General features: G+C 43.8%; 1 protein-coding gene across 9 annotated transcripts in view; it reads right to left on the bottom strand.

Moving 5' to 3' along the window:
• Window positions 1-24,507, bottom strand: part of LOC135246927 (NACHT, LRR and PYD domains-containing protein 3-like) — a 97,540-nt gene that overhangs the window by 19,515 nt on the left and 53,518 nt on the right. For 3 of the 9 annotated variants that reach the window (XM_064320197.1, XM_064320198.1, XM_064320194.1), the window contains 3 exons: window positions 21,810-21,983; window positions 11,335-11,508; window positions 2,273-2,446 (listed from right to left, as the gene is read on the bottom strand). The exons of 1 other annotated variant lie outside the window; for it this stretch is intronic. In XM_064320197.1, the coding sequence (XP_064176267.1) occupies window positions 2,273-2,446; window positions 11,335-11,508; window positions 21,810-21,983 (522 nt within the window). The remainder of the gene's footprint in view (window positions 1-2,272; window positions 2,447-11,334; window positions 11,509-21,809; window positions 21,984-24,507) is intronic. 5 more of the 9 variants (XM_064320196.1, XM_064320200.1, XM_064320199.1 and 2 more) reach the window with 3 other exon arrangements.

Raw genomic sequence — 24,507 nt, 5'->3', positions numbered from 1 at the left:
TCCGGGGCTCGAGGTGGCTCTGGGGGCCTCTCCGGGGCTCGAGGCGGCTCTGGGGGCCTCTCCGGGGCTCGAGGCGGATCTGGGAGCCTCTCCGGGGCTCGAGGCGGATCTGGGAGCCTCTCCGGGGCTCGAGGCGGATCTGGGAGCCTCTCCGGGGCTCGAGGCGGATCTGGGGGCCGCTCCGGGACTTGAGGCAGAGCAGGCCGTGAAGGCCGCTCCGGGACTTGAGGCAGAGCAGGCCGTGAAGGCCGCTCCGGGACTTGAGGCAGAGCAGGCCGTGAAGGCCGCTCCGGGACTTGAGGCAGAGCAGGCCGTGAAGGCCGCTCCGGGACTTGAGGCAGAGCAGGCCGTGAAGGCCGCTCCGGGACTTGAGGCAGAGCAGGCCGTGAAGGCCGCTCCGGGACTTGAGGCAGAGCAGGCCGTGAAGGCCGCTCCGGGACTTGAGGCAGAGCAGGCCGTGAAGGCCGCTCCGGGACTTGAGGCAGAGCAGGCCGTGAAAGCCCCTCCGGGACTCGGGACAGAGCAGGCCGTGAAGGCCCTTCCTGGACTTGGGGTGGAGCAGGCCGAGGGCCCTGCCGTCTGGGCTGGGCAGGGGACAGGAACACAGACCACAGCTGTAGGGAACCCGGCTGGGCAGCCGGACGGGACCGGCGGGACCCCCGCGGGCCGGACCCTGGAAAGATCGCCAGTCGAGACCCTTCAAATGACGCAGGGCCGGGAACCGCTGGCTGGGCAGCTGGAGGTCTGGCCAACCGGGAGGCAGCCCGACCACGGCGCCTCCGTGACCGCCCGCCCCGGGCGCTGGGAAGCTCAAGGGCGAGGGACTCCCAGTCGCTGGGTGGAGAGTCCTCCGGGTCACTCCACCACCCCGGTGGCATGATATAAAAAAAAAAAAAAAAAAAAAAAAAAAAAAAAAAAAAAACCTCTGCTGGGTCCCGCAATGGCTGGTTCCTTCTGTCACGGTACGGGTAGGGGGGACCCAAACGCAGGGGGAAAAGAAAACACAAATCCAAAATGGGAGGGGAACAAAGACTTTACTAAAGACAGGCAAACAAGCAGGGAACAGACAAGGCCACAAAGGGAAAAAACACGAACTCAAAAAATCTCTAAATAAAACAGAAAACAAGAGGAACTCAAACACGGGCAGGGCAGAACACGGTCAGGGCAGAACGCAGGCAGGCAGGACACAAGGGCAAATCAACAGGTCAGGAACAAAACAGGTCAGGAACAAAACAGGTCAGGAACAAAACAGGTCAGGAACAAAACAGGTCAGGAACAAAACAGGTCAGGAACAAAACAGGTCAGGAACAAAACAAGTCACGAACAAAACAAGTCAGGAACAAAACTAGTCAGGAACAAAATACAGGCAGGTACATACGGTCTGAGGAAACGTAAATCGGGAACAAACACAAGCAGGCAGGAACATGTAAGTCGGGTAACAAACATAAGGAACCAGCACCCGAGTCAAGGGAACAGAGAACTTAAATAGACAGGGGTAACGAGACACAGGTGAACTCAAAAAACAATCAAACCAGAAGGAGGGGATAAGACACAGGTGGGAACAATGATGGGATAACGAGACAATGAAACAATCATACAATTAACAGGAGGGGAGCAGGACACAAAACAGAAGTGCCGCCATCTGGCGGCCCAACAGGGGAAACACAGACAGGAAAACAGGACCATGACACATACGTGGATCTCTCTACTCTGTGTTTTGGAGAACCGGGATAGCGATGGTAACTTAAAGTTTTGGGGTAACACCCTTACTGAGGTACTCACTGGGCATGTTGTTAGATTCACTAGCAGGATATGCAGCTCTTCATGGATAGCTGCAAGGGTCAAAAATGTCATTTAATAGAATAATACAGAAGTCATGCCTTGTGATATTTATATAGTCTCGCTATCCAAATGGGGTAAATCTTAATTAGGTTAATCCTAGGGATAGTTGTTGGTTTTAGATTCCTGGATAAGCAGGATATTTACCTCCCAGGATTGAAGATCTTAATGTCAGAGATCACTTAGATGAATGCCGGGCAGCAGTAGCTAGTCTCTCTCTCCAGGATACAGGGTCAAGCTGCTCATCATTTCACATGAGCACACCTCAGTCAATAATATGCAATATTATGCTTATATGCAAACTCACATTCACACAAACATCCATGAATGGAGTCAGGAAATTAGTCTTCCCTGTGACAAAATTCAAACCCTTACATTGCCATAACCAGTAATTCGATTTAGTTAATGTCACACAGTACACATCACTACTCACCCCAGTCTCTGTAGTTTACAGTTTGGACTCATCAGTCCAGCACAGAGCAGCTTCACTCCTGAATCTCCCAGTTTATTGTAGCTGAGGTCCAGATTTCTCAGGGGTGAGTTTGATGACTGGAGAGCTGAGGCCACAATATCACCTGACTTCTCTGTGAGGTCACAGCTGTTCAGTCTGCAAAGAAGAGTTTATACATTCAACTCAGGAATTACTGGCCCTCTTTACGAAAATTAGGAAAAATTATTGTGCAAGACAAACAATATACCCAATGATGCCAATTGTCTGCTTAAACATTTGGAGAAACTACTTCCAGTATAATTTAAAAAATATTCTTTTAAAAAAACCTCTGAGTAATAGCAGTTTTCTCAAAAGCATAGGGGTCAAAATTATCAGTACCCCTAAAGAATATTTAAAATAAAACTAAACATCTGAAGCGGCATCTGAAGAAATTTTTTATTTTATTTGATCTCAGCCCCCAGAAACTGTATAGCTGCCTTTCACCATTCCTTGTATCACTGGCATGTAAATATGAGGTTGCACACACACAAAATGCCTTTGTCATCTATGACCATGGGAAAAACCAAAGAGCTTTCAACTCAGAAGAGACAGTTGTTGACCTACACAAATCTGGTTTGTGTGTTGCCGGTTCTTCATGCTAGGCAGCCGACAGCTACCAGCGAGCTAGTTAGGATCCCCTTATCCTGCACACTGCTAAGGGATCAGCTGAGCCCCTGTGCTGTGGCCGTCTCAGGACCCCCTGATCCTGCACACTGCTAATGGATCAGCTGAGCCCCTGTGCTGAGGCCGTCTCAGGACCCCCAGGTGCTGCACACTGCTAATGGATCAGCTGAGCCCCTGTGCTGAGGCCGTCTCAGGACCCTCTGGTGCTGCACACTGCTAAGGGATCAGTGGGCAGGGAATGGGGGAGCCCTGATACTCCCAGGGAGAGCAGGGCAGCAGTGCAGTACTGTATGACAGGGAAACATCTGCACACTGTGTTTATACATTAAAATACAGGAATAAGCAATGAGCAGGCTGTACGGACCCAGCAGCGGGCTATATTGTGATTAAAATTCAGACAGCAGTGTATTTACCTGCACACGTAACATGTTGCAGAAAAAGATCACTCCATTTCAATATTGCATGTAAAACTCCAGGAGGCACTGTCGGACAAGCGACATCCATCCATCATCCATCGATTATCTATACCCACTTATCTGGGACAGGGTTGCGAGGGGTGCTGGAGCCTGGCGGCAGTGTAGCACAGTGGGTAAGGAACTGGCCTTGTGACCGAAAGGTCATAGGTCCGATTCCTGGGTAGGCCACTGCTGTTGTACCCTTGAGCAAGGTACTTAACCTGCATTGCTTCAGTACACATCCAGCTGTATAAATGGATACAATGTAAAAAAAAAAAAAAATGCTATGTAAATGTTGTGTAAGTTGCTCTGCATAAGAGCGTCTGCTAAATGTCTGTAATGTAATGAGCCTATCCCAGTGTGCATTGGGCCGGACAGGCTGCCAATCTATCGCAGGACACAAATACCATGCACTCACACATTCATACCTATGGGCACTTTACTGTCTTCTATTAGCCTACCTGCATGTCTTTGGACTGTGGGAGGAAACCGGAGTACCCGGAGGAAACCCACGTGGACACGGGGAGAACATGCAAAAGAAAGGCCATTCTCCACACAGAAAGGCCCAGACCGGATGTGGCAGGGCTCGGTTTGCGGGAGGAATTCAGGGCAATTAGAGGACCATGCCTACTGGTTAAGCAGGCACACACCTGGATGATGTTAGGAATCAGTCCAGGATTTAAAAGTGTGCTTCTTTCCACAGTAGGCGTCTGAGACCGGGATCCCCCACAACGGTGAGAGAGAGCACGTACAGACCAGAGAAAAGGCTGAAAAGCACTCGTATAATTTCATTTATTTTGTCTTTGTTATTTTAGTTTATTGTTTTTGCCCAGATCCCGTGAGGGTGACGGGCAAAGGTTTTTTGTTTGTGTTTGTGATTACGGTCTCTCTCGCTATTTACACATCTCCTTGTGTCCAGCTCTTCTGTCCCTATTAGGGTAGTCATGGTGTGTGACACCGGATTTGAACCCAGAATCTTCTTGCTGTGAGGTGACAGTGCTACCAACTGTACCACCGTGCCACCCTCAGACCAGTACTTTCAGTCAATGCCCTTGCACACAAGTGGTATTGCGTGCAATAACCTCTCCCTTAACCTACATATAAAATGTACTTTACATGACTTAACTTAACAATTATTATTGAAAATGACATTTATGAATGAAATAGACAAATTCTTTGATAGGTCAATCGACAGTAACCTGGTGGAATCAAGTGACAAGCCAAAACAAATTCAGTATCAGGTCAGAAGACAATAATTTTATTAAATAAGGAGTCAATTAAAATAGTGAATTGAAATGATGCACTCTTGAAATTATGCACTTATTGAATGAAGCCTCACTACATCTAAGGTACAAAACAGAAGAAATTAAACAATATTCTGATTTGAGATTACCAGAAAAGAGAGAGAGACTGAAGAGCCAGACCTTATCAAAGTATGCCCCTCTTCCAGTGCCACAGGGACAAAGGAAATGAGCTAAAATGCACAACCAAAAGGGGACTGGCCTTATGACAAGGACTGGTCTATCTAAAAGCTGACAGTGTACTTATTACATTAAAGTGACCTTATGTTGTTGAAAGCAGGGCTAAATAGTCATGACAGAAATATAATAGGTAGTATAAGAGGTAATTCCGTCCAGCTATTGTATACCTATAAAAAGCATGGAAGTTTACTTCTTCTAACATAGACATAAAGATTTTTCAATCAATGATTTCAATTGAATGCCACACATTACATTTAAACTTAAGATCAAATGGAACCGGATCTTTATTTGTTCTGTAGCTACGATGGGCCTCTGGCCTCGTAAATACCTTTGTCTTCTGGTTTGTTTTTTCCGAGACAGGAGGGGGGACCCATAGGTCTCCTGCCTAGATCAGGGTATCAGAGTGGCGTAAAGGACATTTCCTTTAATGTTCGTGGAAGGGAGGGTAGGCAGCATGGCTGCACCCTCATGCAAAACAGGGAATTTTAGCTTATTTTTCCAGCAAATATGGATTGATGTCACATTTGAATACAGGGCTATACCGTATTTAAGGTAAAAAGCAAACAAACCAGAGCAACATGAACTGTAACAACGGTTAATCTAATTAAAATGGTTAATCTAATAACTTTGTCCTTCATGTAATAACTTTGTCCTCTTTACTGTAATAAATGCTGGTTAACCTGTTTGACCTTTACCAGTCTGGCTTTTGATCCGATCACTCAACAGAGACTGCCCTCCTGGCTGTGACGGAGGCACTTGCCACTGCCTGATCCTACTAGAACTGTCTGAAGCATTTGACACTGTTGACCACAAACTACTCATCTCCACTTTGGCTGAGATGGGAATGAGCTGCTGTTCATCCGTCACAAGACCTCCCTACTGCGGGAGCTTTAATCACTGCTGGCGGCACCACAGTGACTGCCTCTCACTCTGCAAAGAGCCTGGGGGTGGTCCTGGATGACCAGCTGGACTTCAAGGAGCACGTCAAGGCAACATCATAGTCCTGCAGATTTCTCCTGTATAACATCTGGATGATTCGACCATACCTGACAATGCACTCCACCCAGCTACTTGTCCAGGCTATGGTGACCTCCCGTCTTGATTACTGCAACTCCCTCCCTGCAAGCCCACCAGCTTATGCCATACAGCCACTACAGATGATTCAGAATGCTGCTGTTTATCTTCAACGTTCCCACGTTCTCTCACATCACTCCCCTGCTGAGGTCACTCCACTGGCTACCGATCGCCGCCAGGATCAGGTTAAAAGTCCTGACCCTTACCTGCACTGCAGCCAAAAGGACAGCTCCCGTCTACCTATAGGACACGATTCAATCCTACACGGCAGCTTGACCACTCCACTCTGCGGCAGCAGGGTGACTTGCACTCCCCCGGGGTGAATGGTTCTCCCTACCACAGATCTTCTCCACACTAGCTCCCCAGTATTGGAATGAACTCCCTGTTCCTCTACGAACCACTCAGTCATTGCCCATCTTATGCCGTAGTCTGAAAACGCATCTCTTCAGTCTGTACCTGGACTAACTATCATTACTAACTCTTCACTACTTATTACATCACATTACATTACAGGCATTTAGCAGACGCTCTCATCCAGATCGACTTACACATAGCATTTTACACATAGCATTTTACATTGTATCCATTTATACAGCTGGATATGTACTGACGTAATTCAGGTTAAGTACCTTGGTACAACAGCAGTGTCCTACCCAGGAATCGAACCTGCAACCTTTCGATTACAAGCCCAGTTCCCACTGTGCTACAATGCCACCACTCCCAGAGCACTCTCTGCAGGGCACTCCCAATCTAGGATCACTTATCACTTGTACCCTTCTACCTTATTCCCGTAGCACACTGTTACTCATTACGCGGCTCGTGAGACTTTGTTTTGCAGCTCATATAGATCCACTGATAACAAAAAGAATATAGCTATACTTACTTCTATATGTTCAGTGTATGTCCTGTTTTAGCACATTTAAATGAATTATCCAGCAGATGGCAGCATACTGAAGATATGTCAAAGAACGTAGGCTACGTAACAGCGAGGGATCATGGGTAGACGTATAGCCTATGTGTGTAGCTTTGCATTTGCGAATGGTTTTGCAAGTTTAGCACGTAAGCCTAAATTTGATATTCCATAATGCCGTTTGATATAAGGTTATATCAAATATTGTCTCGGCCTCTGCCCACTCAAAATGGAAAGATTTATGACTAGAAAAAAGCAGAACGAGAAAAGTGATTCTTCATTAGCTGACAGTGATGGAGTTAGAAACAGGCCCGAGGAGAAAGAGCAACGTGAGGAAAGAACGGCGGAAAATGCAGATCAGTTTGGCCTAGAAGCCCAAGACACCGATGCTGCACCAGCAAAGAAAAAGGTGCGGTCAATTCAGGACGAACACTGAAAATTTCAGGATACATGGACTGATGAGTTTTTCTTTGTGCAATACGAATCCACTCAGTTCTGCCTAATTTGCCAGAAGACTAGTGCCAATTGTAAACGGTATAACCTTGAATGCCACTTTAGTGCTTTTCACGCCAAGTACAACATGTTGTACCCGGCAGGTAGCAACCTGAGGACTAATAAAAGTAAACAGTTGACAGATTCTGACTGAACAGCAAAAAATGATGGCGAGATCAGTCTCTGTTACCGAGAAATCGACCGAGGCCACTGGATTTTAGCTTGGCATAAAAAGGCTTTCTGAAATTATTAAACAATGCTTTTTGACCTCAGCAGAGATAATGTACCGTGCATAATAATAATAATATTAATAATAATAATAATAATAATAATAAATATAGCTGCGAGCAGCAATGAAGGGGCCAAGCACTACAGGGGCACCAGGTTGACAAGCAACCAGAACAACCCCTGAACAAGACACCAGTCCATCACAGGGTGAACAGGCACATTGACATGCACTCTTACACTTACACCTATGGGCAATACATCATGTCCAATTGACATTACCTGAATGCTTTTGGACTGCGGTAGAAATCCAGAATACCCAGAGGAAACCCGCATGAATACAGGGACAAGGTACAAACTGAAAGTGGACACATCCTGAACTTGAAGCCACTTGATACAATTAATAAAATAGGGTATGCTGATATATTTTTTACGTTTTACATGAAATTGTTACATTTAAAAGAAAATAAAACGCAATCACGTTTCAAATTAATAAGTTATTTAAATTAAATGAATATTTTTAAAAAATAGCCTACTGGGATTTCTAATACCATTGAACCATCTCCTTGTGAACAGCAACCATTTTATAGATAAATGGCGCCATCTGCTGTTGTTAATGTATAATGACATTTAAAAGTCTAGACTTCCATGGCAGAAAGTATTTGAAACATTTTTCAAAAAAGTCTAATTTGCGGAAAATCTAATTGGCGGAGTGCATGAATGTAGCTCAAATGGGGCTGGAGATATGCTTGTTCAAAGTTACCCAAAAAAACACCTTTTAGCTTATGATAGCGCCACCTTATGGCCAATCGGCTTAATATTTGCTCCCTGTCTATTTGGCATAGTGGTTATGCCTAAACAGGAAATGAGCTCTCTAGCACCACCACTTTTGTTTGATCCATCCAAAAATGGAAGGTTAGCCTCCACTTATGGGTACTGATATGCGTACGAAGTTTTGTGGTGTTTGGTCAAACCGTTCAGAATTTATACACCTTTATGCTAAAAGCCACGCCCTCCAACATACTCATTGGCTCATAGTGGCCATATCATTTGGTCAATCAAAATTCTGTGACTCACTTTTGGTCAGCACCATCTGTAGATGATATGTCTCGAATTTGGTGGTGATCAGATCAACGCTCTAGAACTAGTTCGCAGAAGGTTTTTCGAAAAATTCAAAATGGCGGAAAATCCCATATGGCAGAAATGAACGCCAATGGGTGTATTGAAATAGTCATGACCCAAGGATTCAGGGGCAAAAAAGATCACAATCCTAGGACAAACGGTTCAAAAGTTATAAGCAAAAATGTACCTTGAAGCTTGGCCTGTTGGTGGCGCTACAGAGATGGATGGATTGACCCCAAATGCGATGCCTGGATACATTGGACTAAAAAACCACCAATGGGTTTATTGGGCTGCCATAGACTCCCATTGCGGAAAGTATAATAATACTAACGATTATAATAGGTGCCCTGCACCTTCGGTGCTTGGCCCCTAATAATAATAATAATAATAATAATAATAATAATAATAAAACAAATACATGCACTGCAGCTTTCAGATTTGACATTAATGAGGAGGATCAAGTTTATTGGGAAAGATATCCAGGAACAGCGAATTGCAGATCTTGCAGCGACACCACGTTACAGCATTGCACTCGATGAGAGCACGGATATAAGCGACATGGTGCAATTGTGTGTGTGGGTTCGCTTTATTCAAAAGGACGAATTTCAGGAGGAGCTGTTATGTCTGCGAACTCTTTTAATGTGCCATTGTTAAGCCTTACACCTGCTCTGAAAAACCTTTGTCCAGACCTTGCTGTAATACAGAGTGAGATTCTTGAGCTGCAGGTCAAAGATGTACTGAAAACTGAGCTCAGATCAGGCGTAGCTCATTTCTGGAGCATGGTACCAGCCTCAGATTATCCACATTTAAAGCTCTGTGTGCAGAAGGTAATGAGCTTTATTGTGAGCGCTTACTCACGTGAGGCAACATTTTCTATAATGAGCATTGTCAAAAGAAAAGATAGAAGTAGGCTTACAGATGTGCATCTTGATTGTTTGATTAGGATTGCAACCACTAACTACAAGTTTTGCATGGAGAAAGTCAAGGGACAGCTAAAACACATGAGAGCCTCAACATATTGATACAAATATAACAGAAAAATAAGTTTTTCATCTCTATTAGTAGGCCAATATATACATTTTTGTGAACTTTTTTTATTTCATGTTGATAATGCTTATGTATAATTGCATATGTACATACATACATACATACATAAGATGAGTTCCACTCCCAGCCTTACACACTCACACACAAGTATTATACCTTTTAATAATGCAATGAATGAACTATGAATTGAGAATAAAAAGAGATGTAAGGATGGAAAACATGGTACTGTATTTTTTTAAACATACACAAAGATGGTAAATATCTTGAGAGTGATGATTAAAAAAAAAATCTGAGTTATATCTGCAATCTCTGTGGCTCTTTGAGTAATGGTCTTACTCATAAGTGACTCTCCTAAGAAAATTAGTGAGTACCACTGAACTACGGCAGAAACTGGAATTACACTGCATCGTCATCTAGTGGCTGTATGAGAACACCACAACTGATTATTGCCACTAACTTTTACTGCTGGTAGACACTAGATTTTTAAAAACGTGGTGTCTTTTGAAAATTCCACACATTGCACCTATTATCTGTGAGTCCTTGCCCTATAATCCATCCATTAATTTTATTTGCACACACTATTGCGAATATAACAAGGTAATTATTGCGTTGCATTTAATTATTATTGTAACAATGATAATAACAATGATAATAAAAGCCTGATATATTAAGTCATGTTTTTCTTTTAAAACCCCTTATCAACATGTTTGGTAGACCTTGTGGAGTAATATAAACTGCACAAAAAATTTAATAAGTCGGGACATTTGAAAGAATTAGAATACTTATCCAAGAAACACTCCTGTAAATGATGTAATCCTTTAGATGATAGTGGCTAGAGCCAGAACATTGATCTCTGAATAAGGCAATTCCACACAACATGTCTGCTTACAGTGGTATAATATCCAGACTATTACGTGGGACTGGAACCACAGAAGAGTGACTAAACTAAACGATGTAACACTGCATCTGAACAGTAGCTCACATGTTGTTCAGATGGACACTCTCCCACCAAGACGTACACACACACCCTACCGGCCAATAGTTAATGCCCAGCTTTACCAGTAGAATAAAATACCATTTTATTAACAATCCTTTCAGAAACACCACAATCCTGCAGCACACACAGGTGTGTGATGAAAGAGTAAAACTCACCTTCATCAAAAGGTCAGTGTGTGAAAGAGAGTGGGGTAAAAGTATGGATTTCATTAGAGTTCATAGCAGGTAGTGAATAATGGAGATGGATGTAGACTGCAATGTGTGACAGACCTGAAACATTTTACTATACAGGCGGTCAATCTTTTACCATGTCAATCAAACACTCAGCATCCAGTCATCACCTGTGACCTGATACTACAGACTCCACTGAAACCTTACACATGCTCAGGAACCACAAACCCTCAAAAGGTTTTATCCTGCTTTTATTTGCTTGTTGTGATAGAGGAGTAAGGTATATATGGGCAAAGAAACAATGCTGGTGGACAGAGGAGTAAACTGAGAGAGAAAGAGGGTTTTCATATTTCACTGAATAGAACCATACTATTTAGTTAAAATCACACAATACACAGCACTACTCACCTCAGTCTCTGTAGTTTACAGTTTCGACTCCTCAGTCCAGCACAGAGCAGCTTCACTACTGAATCTCCCAGGTAATTGTAGCTGAGGTCCAGATCTCTCAGGGGTGAGTTTGGTGACTGGAGAGCTGAGGCCACAATATTACAGCACTTCTCTGTGAGGTCACAGCTGTTCAGTCTGCAAAGAAGAGTCAATATAGTATTATTATATTATGTACATACATGAAGCATGTATCTAATATGGGAAATGTGCCAATGACAGTGTTCAGTGATGAAGAGTGAAATGGAGGATTTTAAAGTTGATGATGATCTGAGGAAGATGTCCGTGCTACACTCTCCAACTGCAGTATTTTGCACATGAAAATTAAACATCCTGCTGGACTGAACTCTGACTGTTCTACAGATGTAATTCTGACCCAAATGTCCCCTTTTCTTATGCTGTAAATTCTCTGAATTGGGGCAAAGGGCTCATCTACCTTTTCTATAATCTGTTCTCTGGGCTTAACCCTCCCATCCCATACTAGACATGCAGCTGCCATCTTCCAGAGTGGAGAGCGAGTTAGTTTTCAGTACTGTAGGATGTTTGGCCACCAACTGTAAAGATGTAAAGATGTAAAAGGCAACACACATTTTTCAGAGTGGACAGTGACTTTGCTTCTTTACTTTTGGTTTTCTGTGACAAACTTCCCACAGCACTGCAAACTAACACACAGCTAAAGGCAGATTCACTGTAACAGGAAGTAATGCACATGCTCATATATAAGTATTGTGGTGTGGTCCTCTGGAGCCCCGCACCTCCCTGTCATCAGCCACCACTCAGCTCCGGAGGGACAGGGCTGAGTTTCAGCACCTCCACTCTGCACTCAGACCTGGACAGCGCCAGAGGGACAGGGCTGAGTTTCAGCACCTCCACTCCACACTCAGACCTGGACAGCGCCGGAGGGACAGGGCTGAGTTTTAGCACCTCCACTCCGCACTCAGGCCTGGACCTGAGATACAATTAGGCCACCAGCAGAATACCAGTGCTTTTTCCACACCACTTTCCCCTTTGCCTGAGTAGCTGCTGGCCCTATATAGGCCTCATGGTCTCACTCCAGGGGTGTGCTGGCTTCCCCCTCACTGATTGACTAACAGATTAATTGATTCTCATTTTTTTTTTTTTGTGGCAGACTCGGACGTGCCCCTCCTCGTGGCCTGAATTTTGGACCCACCTGCACTTCCCTAGCACTTTTGCTTCACCCAACATTTGAGTAGCCTGATCTCTCTCTTTGAGTAGTCTTTCACCTCGTCTTTCCTGTTTCACTTTTCCCCTGTCTTCATTCATTGTGATACCGCTGTCACAATAAAAGTCATCAACAGGCATGTTGCCAGCACTGTCTGCCTCGTCTGTGCCTCGTTCCCATAGCATACAGTATGGATGTGATAAAAGTTTATTAAAGGATATGAAAGATATGGAATTGAAGGTATCTGTAAGTGGGTGGAAAATCACAACCTGTACCTATGTACCTATGCAAACTATGCAGACTACACAGAAGTATAAAACAGTCCTTAGAAGGACCATTACTGTAAAACCTTGCAGGAGGACATGCAACACATACAGGAATGATAGATTCAATCATTAGGGCACACCAGTAGTACAATGCCCCTTATTTACTGTAAGTATAATTACCATGCAGCACTCCTGTCCCTGTAGGGGGGGTCTCCTGGGGATGGCGGTAGGTACTAGAGTCTTGTTCAGGTTAGACTTTATTTTGTCAAATGTGAACTAGTGTGGATTGTGGGAGATGTTCTCTGGATTTAAGGGAAGCTCAAACAATTTATTGCATTATCCAAAGTCCTTTCTTAAAAAGCATTTTTGGTATGCATCACAATTTCTTTGTGTTCCGTTTCTTTGTCTTACAATCTCTTCAGGTGAATGTCCTTTCCTCTCTTATAGCATAGTGTCCAGTCCATCTTGCCATGTTTGGTAAATGAAATGATTGCCTCTTAACACTGTTAAAGCATTCTATTCATGGTTATTGGCAACTCTCATATTTTGTCATATGATAAAGTACTCTTTCTCTTACAGCGCATCCAAAGCTTACTTATACACTGACTGAAGTATGCATCTCTGCTCGAACCAATCACTGCATTGGTGCCATAAATAAACTTCTCTTTCATCATCTTGTGTTTGAAAGCCAACTCTAGGGAATGACATCCGGTCCAGACCTCCATAGAAGCATCCAATTGCACCAAGTTTGGCGCTGACAGACAGTAGCATGTCCAATGCGAAAGGAGGCTACTGCCCTCCTGGAAAAGCACATAGGACACTGCAGCGCTAATATAGCCAAGGGCTACAGACAATAGCCAAGGGCTACAGACTCCAGTTCAAAGTGAAACCCCCCTGTGGTGGGGTGGGCGTGGTTTGAGCGTCGGCTGCAGAGAGAGAGAGTGAGAGGAGCGGCTCTCGGATCCTTCGTCACAACTGTCAGCTGGAGGTAATCAGCGCTGATAATTGTTAATTGTTTAATTGCGCTGATTGCCTCTGATTGCTTTCAACAGTGAGCCTGGGGTTTTTAAAAGCAAGACCGGAAGCCGGAGGAACGGGAGGAGCGCCGATGACAAGACGGCTACGAAACCGTATTGTGTTTAAAGAATTGTCTGAAAAAGACGAGAGTTGAAATAAAATAGCACGGCAGTGCTGATTACGGAAAACGGTTGTCTCCCGTGAGTGTGTTTTAACCAGGAGGGGTGGCACTCACTTGCCACACCCACATTTTTACAGAGTAATTTAAGAGGAATAAATTCCTTCCTTCTTACAAAAAGGGGGAAATACGTGTGGTTCCCAGAGATCGAACCCAACATAGTTTTTAGTTTCATTATTTCCCAAAGAAGGACGGTTCTCAACTTCTGATTTTGGATCTCAGTGTTAAACAAACATTTGAGGCAATATAATTTCAAAATGTTAACATAAAGCACTCTTTCACGTTCAATATGTCAGAACGATTGGAAACATTTTGTGCAATTCTTTTAATCAATCGTCGGCACCCAATAATTGATTAATAATGATTAACTGATTAGAATAAAATCTACTCCATGGCCTATAAAAATAATTGCTTAAAATATGTGTAACTTAATACTTAAGCATTTTTGTTAAGGAATATGACAATGTCTATGTGCATTGGGGTCAGTCTGGTGTGCAGTCTGCTGAAGGTGAGACCAGCAGCTGAGAAGATGTGTTCAGATGGCACTGATGTTCCAGGAATGGACCAATAACGTTTCACTAATGCTGCCAGTCGAGGGAACCGTGACTCTCGAATAAAAATTTTTTTAAAAGTCTCTCTAATTTAAAATATAATCACCAACATTAGGTTATTTATTGAAATAATTTATTGAAATTTAACTTTTTAATCTATAGAAATTCATCAATCAACCTTATTAAGAATGAACACAATTAACTTAACATCACTATTTCACATCAGTAAATCTGAAAGATGCCTTCTTCCACGTAGGCATTTATCCCCCTCACACAAAATTCCTCCGCTTCACCCATTGTGGTGTTTGCTACAAATACACAGTTCCACCCTTTGGCCTTTCCCTGAGTCCACGGGTTTTCTGTCTTTGTGTGGAGGCGGGTCTGGCTCCACTGAGACTAATGAGGCTCAGAATACTGACTTATATAGACGATTGGCTGATTATTGCCAATTCAAAACCCAGAGTTGTGCAGGACACTCAGCGAGTTCTGACACATCTGTTGTCTCTTGGTTTCAGAGCAATCTCTCCCCATCCTGGAGCGTAACGTTCTTGGAAGTGGATTTATACTCTGTATTCATGTGAGCTTGCCTATCAGCAGACTGCATTTTATCTCTCAGAGTATGTCTCTCTCAGTTCAAGCCCGTCTCCAGAGTACAGAATCAAACGTGCCTAACACTATAGGGGCTGATGGTGCCAGCCTCTCAGGTTTTGCCACTGGGGCTGTTAAGTATGAGGGGCTTTTTGAGGTGGATTTCATCCCTCCACCTCAGCCCTATGTGCGATCTCCATCGCTGTCTCACAGTGAAACAAAAGCACTCAGCAACTCTGTGTCACTGGGAAAACACAGACTTTTACACTCAGGGAACCCCTCTCAGGATCGTTTTCATACAGAAAAAAGGACAAACACATCCCTCTCTGGGGTGGGGGGTCTCAGGAGGGTTACATGATGAATCAATTTTCTTTTAGCTATTAACTATATGGACAGCTCTCAGATATTTTCTTCCCTGTCGAAGGGGACATCGTGTGCTCGTACGCTGCAATAATGACTGTGGTAGCATTTGTCAATCACCAAGGTGGCATGCGCTCCCTCCAGCTCCATGGTCTAGCCCACAGACTGTTGGTCTGGAGCAGCCATCACTTTCTGTGGTTACGCGTGACCCATGTTGCTTTAGGCTTGCTCCTGTGGGCGTCTAGGCCAGGGTTGTCTGTGAAGCGTATTGTGACAATTGCTGTGAAATACGCTATACAAATAAAATTTGATTGATTGATTGATGTTCCAGGAATTCTGAACACGAGCGCTGATCTGCTGACAAGGAGAAACCCACCATACGGGGAATGGTGTCTCCATCCCCAGATTGTGGAAATGTTACTGCAGTGATTATCCCTCTCCTTTATGTACAGCCATGCACGCTCCCGCTACGCACAGACCTCCTGTCTCAGGTGAACGGGGAAATACACCACCCCTGCCCTGAACGAGCAGCTCTATGGGCTTGGCCCGTGAGAGGCATAACCTCAACACATTAGGGCTTCCCCCTCGCGTGACTGCAACCATCCAGAGCACGAGAGTGCCCTCTACCAGGTCACTTTATGACAATAAGTGTCAGGTGTTAGAAAGATGGTGTGCCTCTCGTCAGTCAGTGCCTTACCAGAGCTCTGTTTCTGATGTGCTGTGCTTTTCACAGAACCTTACGGATAAAGAGAAATACTTTTCTACCATTAAGGTCTACCTGGCAGCTATCACTGCTTGTCATGTTGGTTTCAAAAACTATGCAGTGGGGCAGCACCCCCTCATTCACAGGTTCTCTGCCTGTTGCTAAAAAGCTTGAGATTTATCACAGGTGCTGAATGCTCGGTCTGTAAGGCCATTTGAGCTTATAAATTAGATTAAAATTGTTGTCTCTCCACACAGCGTTGATGCTTGCACTAGCCACAGATAAGTGTGTCAGTGGCCTCCATGCGCTCTCAGTGCAACTCTTGTGCACAATATTCTCCCCTAAGATGGATACGGTTTTTCCTAAACCCAATCCAGCCGTTATGCCTCAAGCTTCCCAGCTTTCACATGTGAGGTGTTGGAGCTTGCCGCTTTTCACCCACCACCTTTCTCCTCTGAAGAGGAGCATAGGCTGCATATGCTGTGTCCTGTGTGTGGTCTCCACACACATTCTACAAGGGGCATGGCTGCACCGTGGGCCCTATTCCATGGGGTCTCCTCACAGGAAATTTATTCAGCAGCAGGCTGGGTTTCTCCAGATACTTTAGCTAGGTTCTACCGCCTGAACGTCACCAGGAGGCCAGTAGCCCACTCAATTCTGGGGGTGAGCTCTGTGTGAAGTGAACAGATCTCCCCTCATCTGCTATGGGTTTCAGTACTTCACATTGTTCCCGTACCCTGGCTATAGCTTTTGGCAGTGGAATGTCTTTAGTACTGCCCTACACAAGATGTGCCAGACACCACCCTCCCCATTCACATTTACACACACCAGCACACACTCTGCAACTCTATATGTGGCCATCTGTCGCTAACACCACTGTTAGCGACAGATGGCCACATATAGAGTTCAATCATTGTAAGGCAATACAACACCTGCAGATCAAATGGGTGGCCCCCGGGGAGTCTGGTGCAATGTTTATTCCTTCCTGGGAATGTTCTCATTTGGCAATAATCACTGACCAGAACAGTTAAACCCTCACTTGTGGCTGTCTCGTTGAGATTCAGACAGAGTGCTTGTTGAGGCATTGTGGTGAGTCTCCCTTTGTGCATCGTAATAAAACCTTTTCAACTGGAAAGTGGTCATCAGTGTGTTACTTCACTGGTCCCAACATGGTTCCACAAAAGTAGAAGATTCCCAACAGACCTCATTCCCAACACCTGACAGAGTCTCAACCAACAAAACATAACATAACAACATAACATAACATAACATAGCATACGCTGAGAACAGGCCATTCAGCCCAACAATGCTTGCCAATTGTCAAACTAAATTGTACCTAGTGCTCTGATTACCTACAGACTAGAAATAATCTAACACTGTATCAAGCCTAGTCATGAAAGTCCCTGGAGTTTCTGCCCCTACTACATGACCTGGCAGGCCATTCTACACAGTGACTGAAATTTTGCTAATTTAGCTAGTCAGAATCAGAATATTTTGAGGTTTAATGTTAGTCATTTTTATTTACTTTCTAACTTAGGCTACTACCTTACAGATGGATGGAAATTGAATTTAACTGCATCTATGGTAGTCATGGAAAGGTCAGAGTTCAGAAAAGTACCCGGATGTGCCGCGATGTAGCCACAAATGGCAAGTGCATGGCTGTTCGTAGGGAAACCTCAAAAATGTAGATCTTACTAAACATTTTTCAAAAAGTCTTGTGGGTGTTTGGGGCCCCCCTGCTCTTCGGGGCCCATTTCATTTGAAACAGCACTTAGTCTCTTCTCACATATTTCACACGCCACATACTGTTGGAATCCAAGCATAGAAAGTTCAAGCTCACAGTGATTAAAATGCTCTAGAATGAAAGTTGGGGCTTCAGGTGTGTGTTGTACTCCATGCAACATTTTCCTGTTTGGTGGGCATTCTTCAGGTGCTCCTGTTCAGATTCTTGGGCAAATCAATCAGTCACATAATCATAAGAAATTCATTTTTTATTTAGAGGATAATTGCGTTGATGGAGCATAAATGTTTTCAGCTATAGTTATTGGGATGGCAGGTATGCCCCATACCTATACAGCACCGAGAGTTTGGCACTTTTCAGGGTTCCCCACAGAAATAACCACAACAGCCACAGACACTCAGCCTTTAAAAACATTAAATTCTGTACATTCTCACCCCATTTCAACAGACAGAATTCATAAACAACTTCACATGTCCACACAATGAAGCCCCAAACTAAGGGGATTTTGCGTTTTCTCCTTCTTCTTCTTCTTCTTCTTATTCTTCTCTTTCTTCTTATTTTTCCTGCCGCCAATCCCACTAACAACATGTCTCCCCATTGGACATTTTACCGACACCAGCCAAATCTTCACCTACACGACCCAATCAAAAACCCGCATATACACACAAAAAAACCCATACCTTTTTATTCTGAAACATTTCCTGAGGAAATTGAGGAAATATTGGGTAGCATTGCTTTGGAATACATCTTATTTAATTTTGGTGAGGCAAGATAGCCTATATTGTTTGTAGTACCGTAACTTGGCGTCATTTTGATATCAATACTTTTAATCGCAGGCCTGGATTTTGGCAGTCTGAATGAATGAGTTATAGACGGGGTATGTCTCGTATGTGTGAGTAACTTGGCATTTTTGTACATTGAAAACATGTTTTTTTATGAGTAATCAGTTACAATAGTAAGAGCTTGGAAAAAAGCTCTCAATGCATTTTACAGCTCTCTAGCTAAGTACCCTGTTATGCTATTGGTAACTCACCATGCTGAAGTTGACTCCTGATTCAAAATGTCTGGTCTACCTTAAATAGGTTCGTTTGAATAATCCTACTTAACCTTCCAAGTAGCCCAATACAGGCTAATATAAATAAGATAATAATTTTTGGATTTAGAATTAAAAGGTCTCAAACTGTTGACACTTGTTTATGACAGAAGGGATCCTTATGTACGTTCTACCCCATTTCTGTCAAATGTTACTGCAGAATTTTTACGTTACATTAAATTTATTTGGCAGATGCTTTTTTCCAAAACGATGTACAAAAGTGCCTTTCATGGTCATGGACAACTACAAAACACAGGTAAATGGAGATGGATGAAGACTGCAATGTGTGACAGGCCTGAAACATTTTACTATGCAGGTGAATGTTTTACCATATCAATCAGACAGTCTGTATCCAGTTCTCACCGGTGACCTATTCCTACAGGGACAGGGATCGTTCGACATCACTACTCTCTTTTATTGATCTATTATCCCTCGTGGTTAGTTTATGTTTTAAAAAGATTACTTTCAGCAAGGTCCTGGAAATGAATGGGAGTGAACTGGGAGCTAGACAACCAGGAGGAACGGCGATGCCGTTAACGGTTAACAAGGACAGCTAGTTGCTAGTATTCACGCTATCCAAATACAATGGGGTACCGTAAGCTCCACAAAATTACTTGTGAAATATCCCTTTAATTATCCTGGTACCTAATTCATTTCATTTGAGGATTGTGGGTATGCATCACAAGTTCTTTGTGTGTTCTTTTTCTGCGTAGTGATTTTGGTCCATGCCCTCTCTCCTCTTCATTTAACTGTTTTCATTACAAATGGCTAACTTAACTGTTCACTCCCAGTACAGTTCATTGGTGCTGTTGACCAATATATAAAATATGTCAATTTCTTCAAAAACAAAGACTCTTTCAGGAAAGACTCGCCCAGAAAGGGACATAATAAGGAATCCTGTGTCATGCTATCAGCCATTGTAGAGGCTGTGTTAGAAAAACACAGACAATATTTTGAGACACAGCTCTCCCGGATCGAGGGTGAAACCCGGTCCATACGAGCTGAAATCTCTCAATATTCGCTCAGCATGAAAGAGATACAAGCTGAATTTGCCGGTTTGAAAGCCAAAGTTTAACTAGCTGAAACCACTGCCTCGCTGCACCAGGCCAAATCAGCTTGATCAGCTTGAGGCTAAAATGGCGGAGCTGGAGGATAGGAGCAGGTGATGCAACCTTCGCATTGTTAACCTACCAGAGAATTCCGAAGAATCCGACCCGGTTGGTTTTTTTACCAATTCCCCTCAAAGAGTGATTCCCCTCTCTGGCTGACAGGACTATAGAAGTAATGAGGGCCCACTGTTTCTATGGCGGCTGATCAAAAACAGCAGACAGGCCTAGAACATTGATTATTAATCTGCTGGGGTACACGGATCGACAGCACATTTCACAAGCCGCCAGGAAATCACCAGTGAAGTTTAACGGGATAGTAATTAGTTTTTATCCAGACTTCAGCGATTACACAGCACAGCGGCACAGAGCCTTCTCTTCTCTGCTGGCAGTAACCTGTGATCGCGGTCTCCAGACGTTCCTAATATACCCAGCCACGCTGAAGCTCACTCACAATGGTGCACAGCACCTTTTCAAGTCTCCAGCTGAGGCAAGTCAGTGCATCAAATGTCTTTCCTGCTAGAGCTGCTCCAGTCAACTGTAAGAGCTGGTATAGTGAATCGGAAAGGTATGGGAGCAACAACAGCTCAGCAGCGAAGCGGTACGCCACACAAGCTCACAAAATGGGGTGCTGAAGCTTGTAGCGTCTAAAAATCATCTTTCCATGGTTGCAATACTCACTACAGAGTTCCAAACTACCTCTGGAAACAACATCAGAACAAAAACTGCTCGTCAAGAGCTTCATGAAATGGGTTTCCATAGCCAAGCAGCGGTACACAAGCCTAAGATCATGATGTGCAATGCCAAGCGTCAGCTGGAGTGGTGTAAAACACACTGCCATTGGACTCTGGAGCAGTGGAAATGCATTATCTGGAGTGATGAATCACACTTCTCTACCTGGCAGTCTGACTGACGAATCTGGGCTTGGTGGAATGCATAGTGCCAACTGTATAGTATGAAGGAGGAGGAATCATGGTCTGGGGCTGTTTTCATGGTTTGGGCTAGACCCCTTAGTTCCTCTGAAGGGAAATCTTAATGCTACAGCATATAATGCCATTCAAGAAAATTGTGTGCTTCAACTTTGTGGCAACAGCTTGGGGAAGGCCTTTCCTGTTTCAGCATGACACTGTTCCAGTGCACAAAGCAAGGCACATAAAGAAATGGTTTGCTGAGTTTGGTGGGGAAGAGTTTGGCACAGAGCCCTGACCTCCACTCCATCAAACACCTTCGAGTGAATTAGAAAGCCTTATGCCCAACATCAGCACCCAACCTCACTAATGCTCTTGCAGCTGAATGGAAGCAAATCCCCGCAGCCATGTTCCAAAATCTACTAGAAAGCTTTCCCAGAAGAGTGGAGGCAGTTACAGAAGCAAAGGGGGGTCCAACTCCATATCAATGCCCATGGTTTTGGAATGAGATGTTCAACAAGGGTGTGATGTTCAGGTGTCCACACACTTTTGGAAATGTAGTGTATGAGCATACCCCAGTCAATACGCTGATCTGCAAACTCGTATTCACACAATCATTGAGGTTACAGGCTTTGAAAATGCAATCAGTAAATTTGTTTTCCTCTTTGTGACAAAATTCAGACATACACAACCATACTCAGGAATTATTTTTTGTTAAGGTCACACAGTACACAGCACTACTCACCCCAGTCTCTGTAGTTTACAGTTTCGACTCCTCAGTCCAGCACAGAGCAGCTTCACTACTGAATCTCCCAGGTTATTGTAGCTGAGGTCCAGATCTCTCAGGCGTGAGTTTGATGACTGGAGAGCTGAGGCCACAATATTACAGGACTTCTCTGTGAGGTTACAGCTGTTCAGTCTGCAAAGAAGAGTTCATATAGTATATTATAATTATATTAGGTATACATAAAACAAATGGTAAATGATACAAATGATAATGTTCAGTGATGAAGAATGAAATTGAGGATTTAAAGGTTGATGATGCACAGAGGAAGATGTCTGTGCTACACTCTCCAGCTGCAGCACTTTGGACCTGAGAATCAGACGTCCTGCTGGACTGAACTCTGACAGTTCTACAGATGTAATTCTGACCCAAATGGCCCCTTTTCTTATTCTGAAAATTCTTAGAATTGGGGCTAAGGGCTCATCTACCTTTTCTATGATCTTTTCTCTGGGCTTATCCTATTCCAAAAGTGTGGCTGTCATCTTTCAGAGTGGTCAGTCAGTTAGTTTGCAATGCTGTGGGATGTTTGACACAGCTACCACCAAAAGTAATGATGTAAAAGAGAACACACATCTTTCAGAGTGGACAGTGTGTTTGCTTCTTACCTTTTGGTTTTCTGTGACAAACTTCCCACAGCACTGCAACCTAACACACAGCTAAAGGCCGAGTCACTTTAAATAAGATTATCCATACATACATCTATCCATCCATCTAGGCATTGAGCAGACACTCATCCAGATGCATTTTTAATACACATAGCATCTACATTGCATCCATTTATGCAGCTGGATATATACTGAAGCAATGCAGGTTAAGTACCTTGTTCAAGGGTACAATGGCAGTTTCCCACCCAGGAATAGAGCCTGTGACCTTTAGGTTACAAGACCAGTTCCATAGCTATTATACTACACTGCCACCCTATCACAGTAGACACTTACAGGAGAACATGCAACATATACAGAACTGATAGACTTAGTCATAAGGGCACACCTGTCATACAAAGCCCCTTATTTACTGCCAGCTGGGCTGCTAGTTCTCCTGTGCCTGTAGGGGCGGTATAACTACCATGCAGCACCCCTGTCATTGTAGGAGGGGGGTCTGTTGGTGATGGTGGGAGGTACTAGAGTTCTGGTCAGGTCAGACTTCATTTTGTCAAATGTATAATAGTGTGGATTGTGGGAAATGTTCTCTGGATAGCATTTAAGGGAAGCTCAAGCAATTTACGTGCAAAGTACATGGCACACTTATACACTGACTAGGGTGTGCATCTCTGCAAGAACCAATCACTGTATTGGTGCCATAAATAAACTTCTCTTTCATCATCTTGTGTTGAAAATCCAACTATGGGGAATGACAGTCGGTCATGACCTCTGCAGAGTGTCTCATCATTGCACTAAGTCTGGCTCTGCCAGACAGGCGCGTGTCCAATGCTAAAGGATGCTACCGAACTCCTGGAACAGCACATAGGACACAGCAGCACTACTACAGACAAGGTGTCATGGTCCTGTGTTTCTGTCTGCGTTTTCCCTGTTGGGCCGCCAGATGGCGGCACTTCTGTTTTGTGTCCTGCTCCCCCTGTGTTAATTGTATGATTGTTTCCCATTGTTCAATCATTGTTTTCAATTGTCTCGTTTTCCCTTCCCTCTCTGTGGCCTGATTGTTCATGGTGCCCTCCTGTGTCTCGTCAGTGTCTGTTCTATTTAAGTTTCCCCCTCCCTTGACTCAGGTGCTGGATCCTTGTGATTATGTGGTTATGTGCTAATGTCTGGTTGTTTGTGCCAAGCCTCTTCAGGTACCTGCTCCTTATGTTCTAGCCCATGTTCTGGTTCCCTTGTGTTTGTTCGGATTTCTGCATTTCCTTTGTTCCTGTCCCGTTTTTAGTTTTCCTTTGTTTGTTGAAGATCGCCCTGCGAGGCCTTTTGTTCCCTTTTGTTCCCTTTGTCAAGTAAAGTCTTTTGTTCTCTTCCATTTTTGGAGTTGTGTTTTTCCTCTGCATTTGGGGCCGAACCCCCCACGCAATCTTAACACAAGGGCTACAGACAATAGCCAAGTGCTACAGACGCCAGTTCAAAGTGAAACCCCCCAACTTTTAAATGTATGAAAATACATTTAATTTTGTGATTTAAATTTAATATGAAATAGGATCCATTCCTACTTGGATGGATAGCACTGTATAAATAGAAGTAGGAGTATTGATTTTTATCATTATCTGAAATGGATTAGCTAGCTAATGTCATCAAAGTTAGGTCTGATTAGCTAGCTTGATGGCTGGTAGAAATGAGCACAAACAACTCAATTAATACATTATAAGTTTTATGGTCACCTTGATTTCACTTCTTCTACGTTTCTCTCACAAGTAGATCAGTATGTGCTTCATTGTTATCCGATAAATGTTATTGTTCAGAATCACCAGTTTCTATAATGGTGGGGGGGTGTTGGAGAACCAGAAGCGACTAATATAGGGGAACGAAAAGCTAACGCTACAGGAAGCATTAACCACAAAGTCCCGAAGGACAAAGGAAAGGGAACACCAGAAACTAAAACACAAAAATAAGATCCTTGGGAGAGCAACTCCCGCACACACAGGATCATAAACAAAAAAAAACACGGAGTAAAAAGCAATTCTGAAGGACAACCTTGTCCAGCCGTAAAACTGGCT

This window comes from Anguilla rostrata, unplaced genomic scaffold (genome assembly GCF_018555375.3).
Source record: "Anguilla rostrata isolate EN2019 unplaced genomic scaffold, ASM1855537v3 scaf0974, whole genome shotgun sequence".
NCBI lineage: Eukaryota > Metazoa > Chordata > Actinopteri > Anguilliformes > Anguillidae > Anguilla > Anguilla rostrata.
This window is presented reverse-complemented; position numbering and strand designations above follow the sequence as displayed.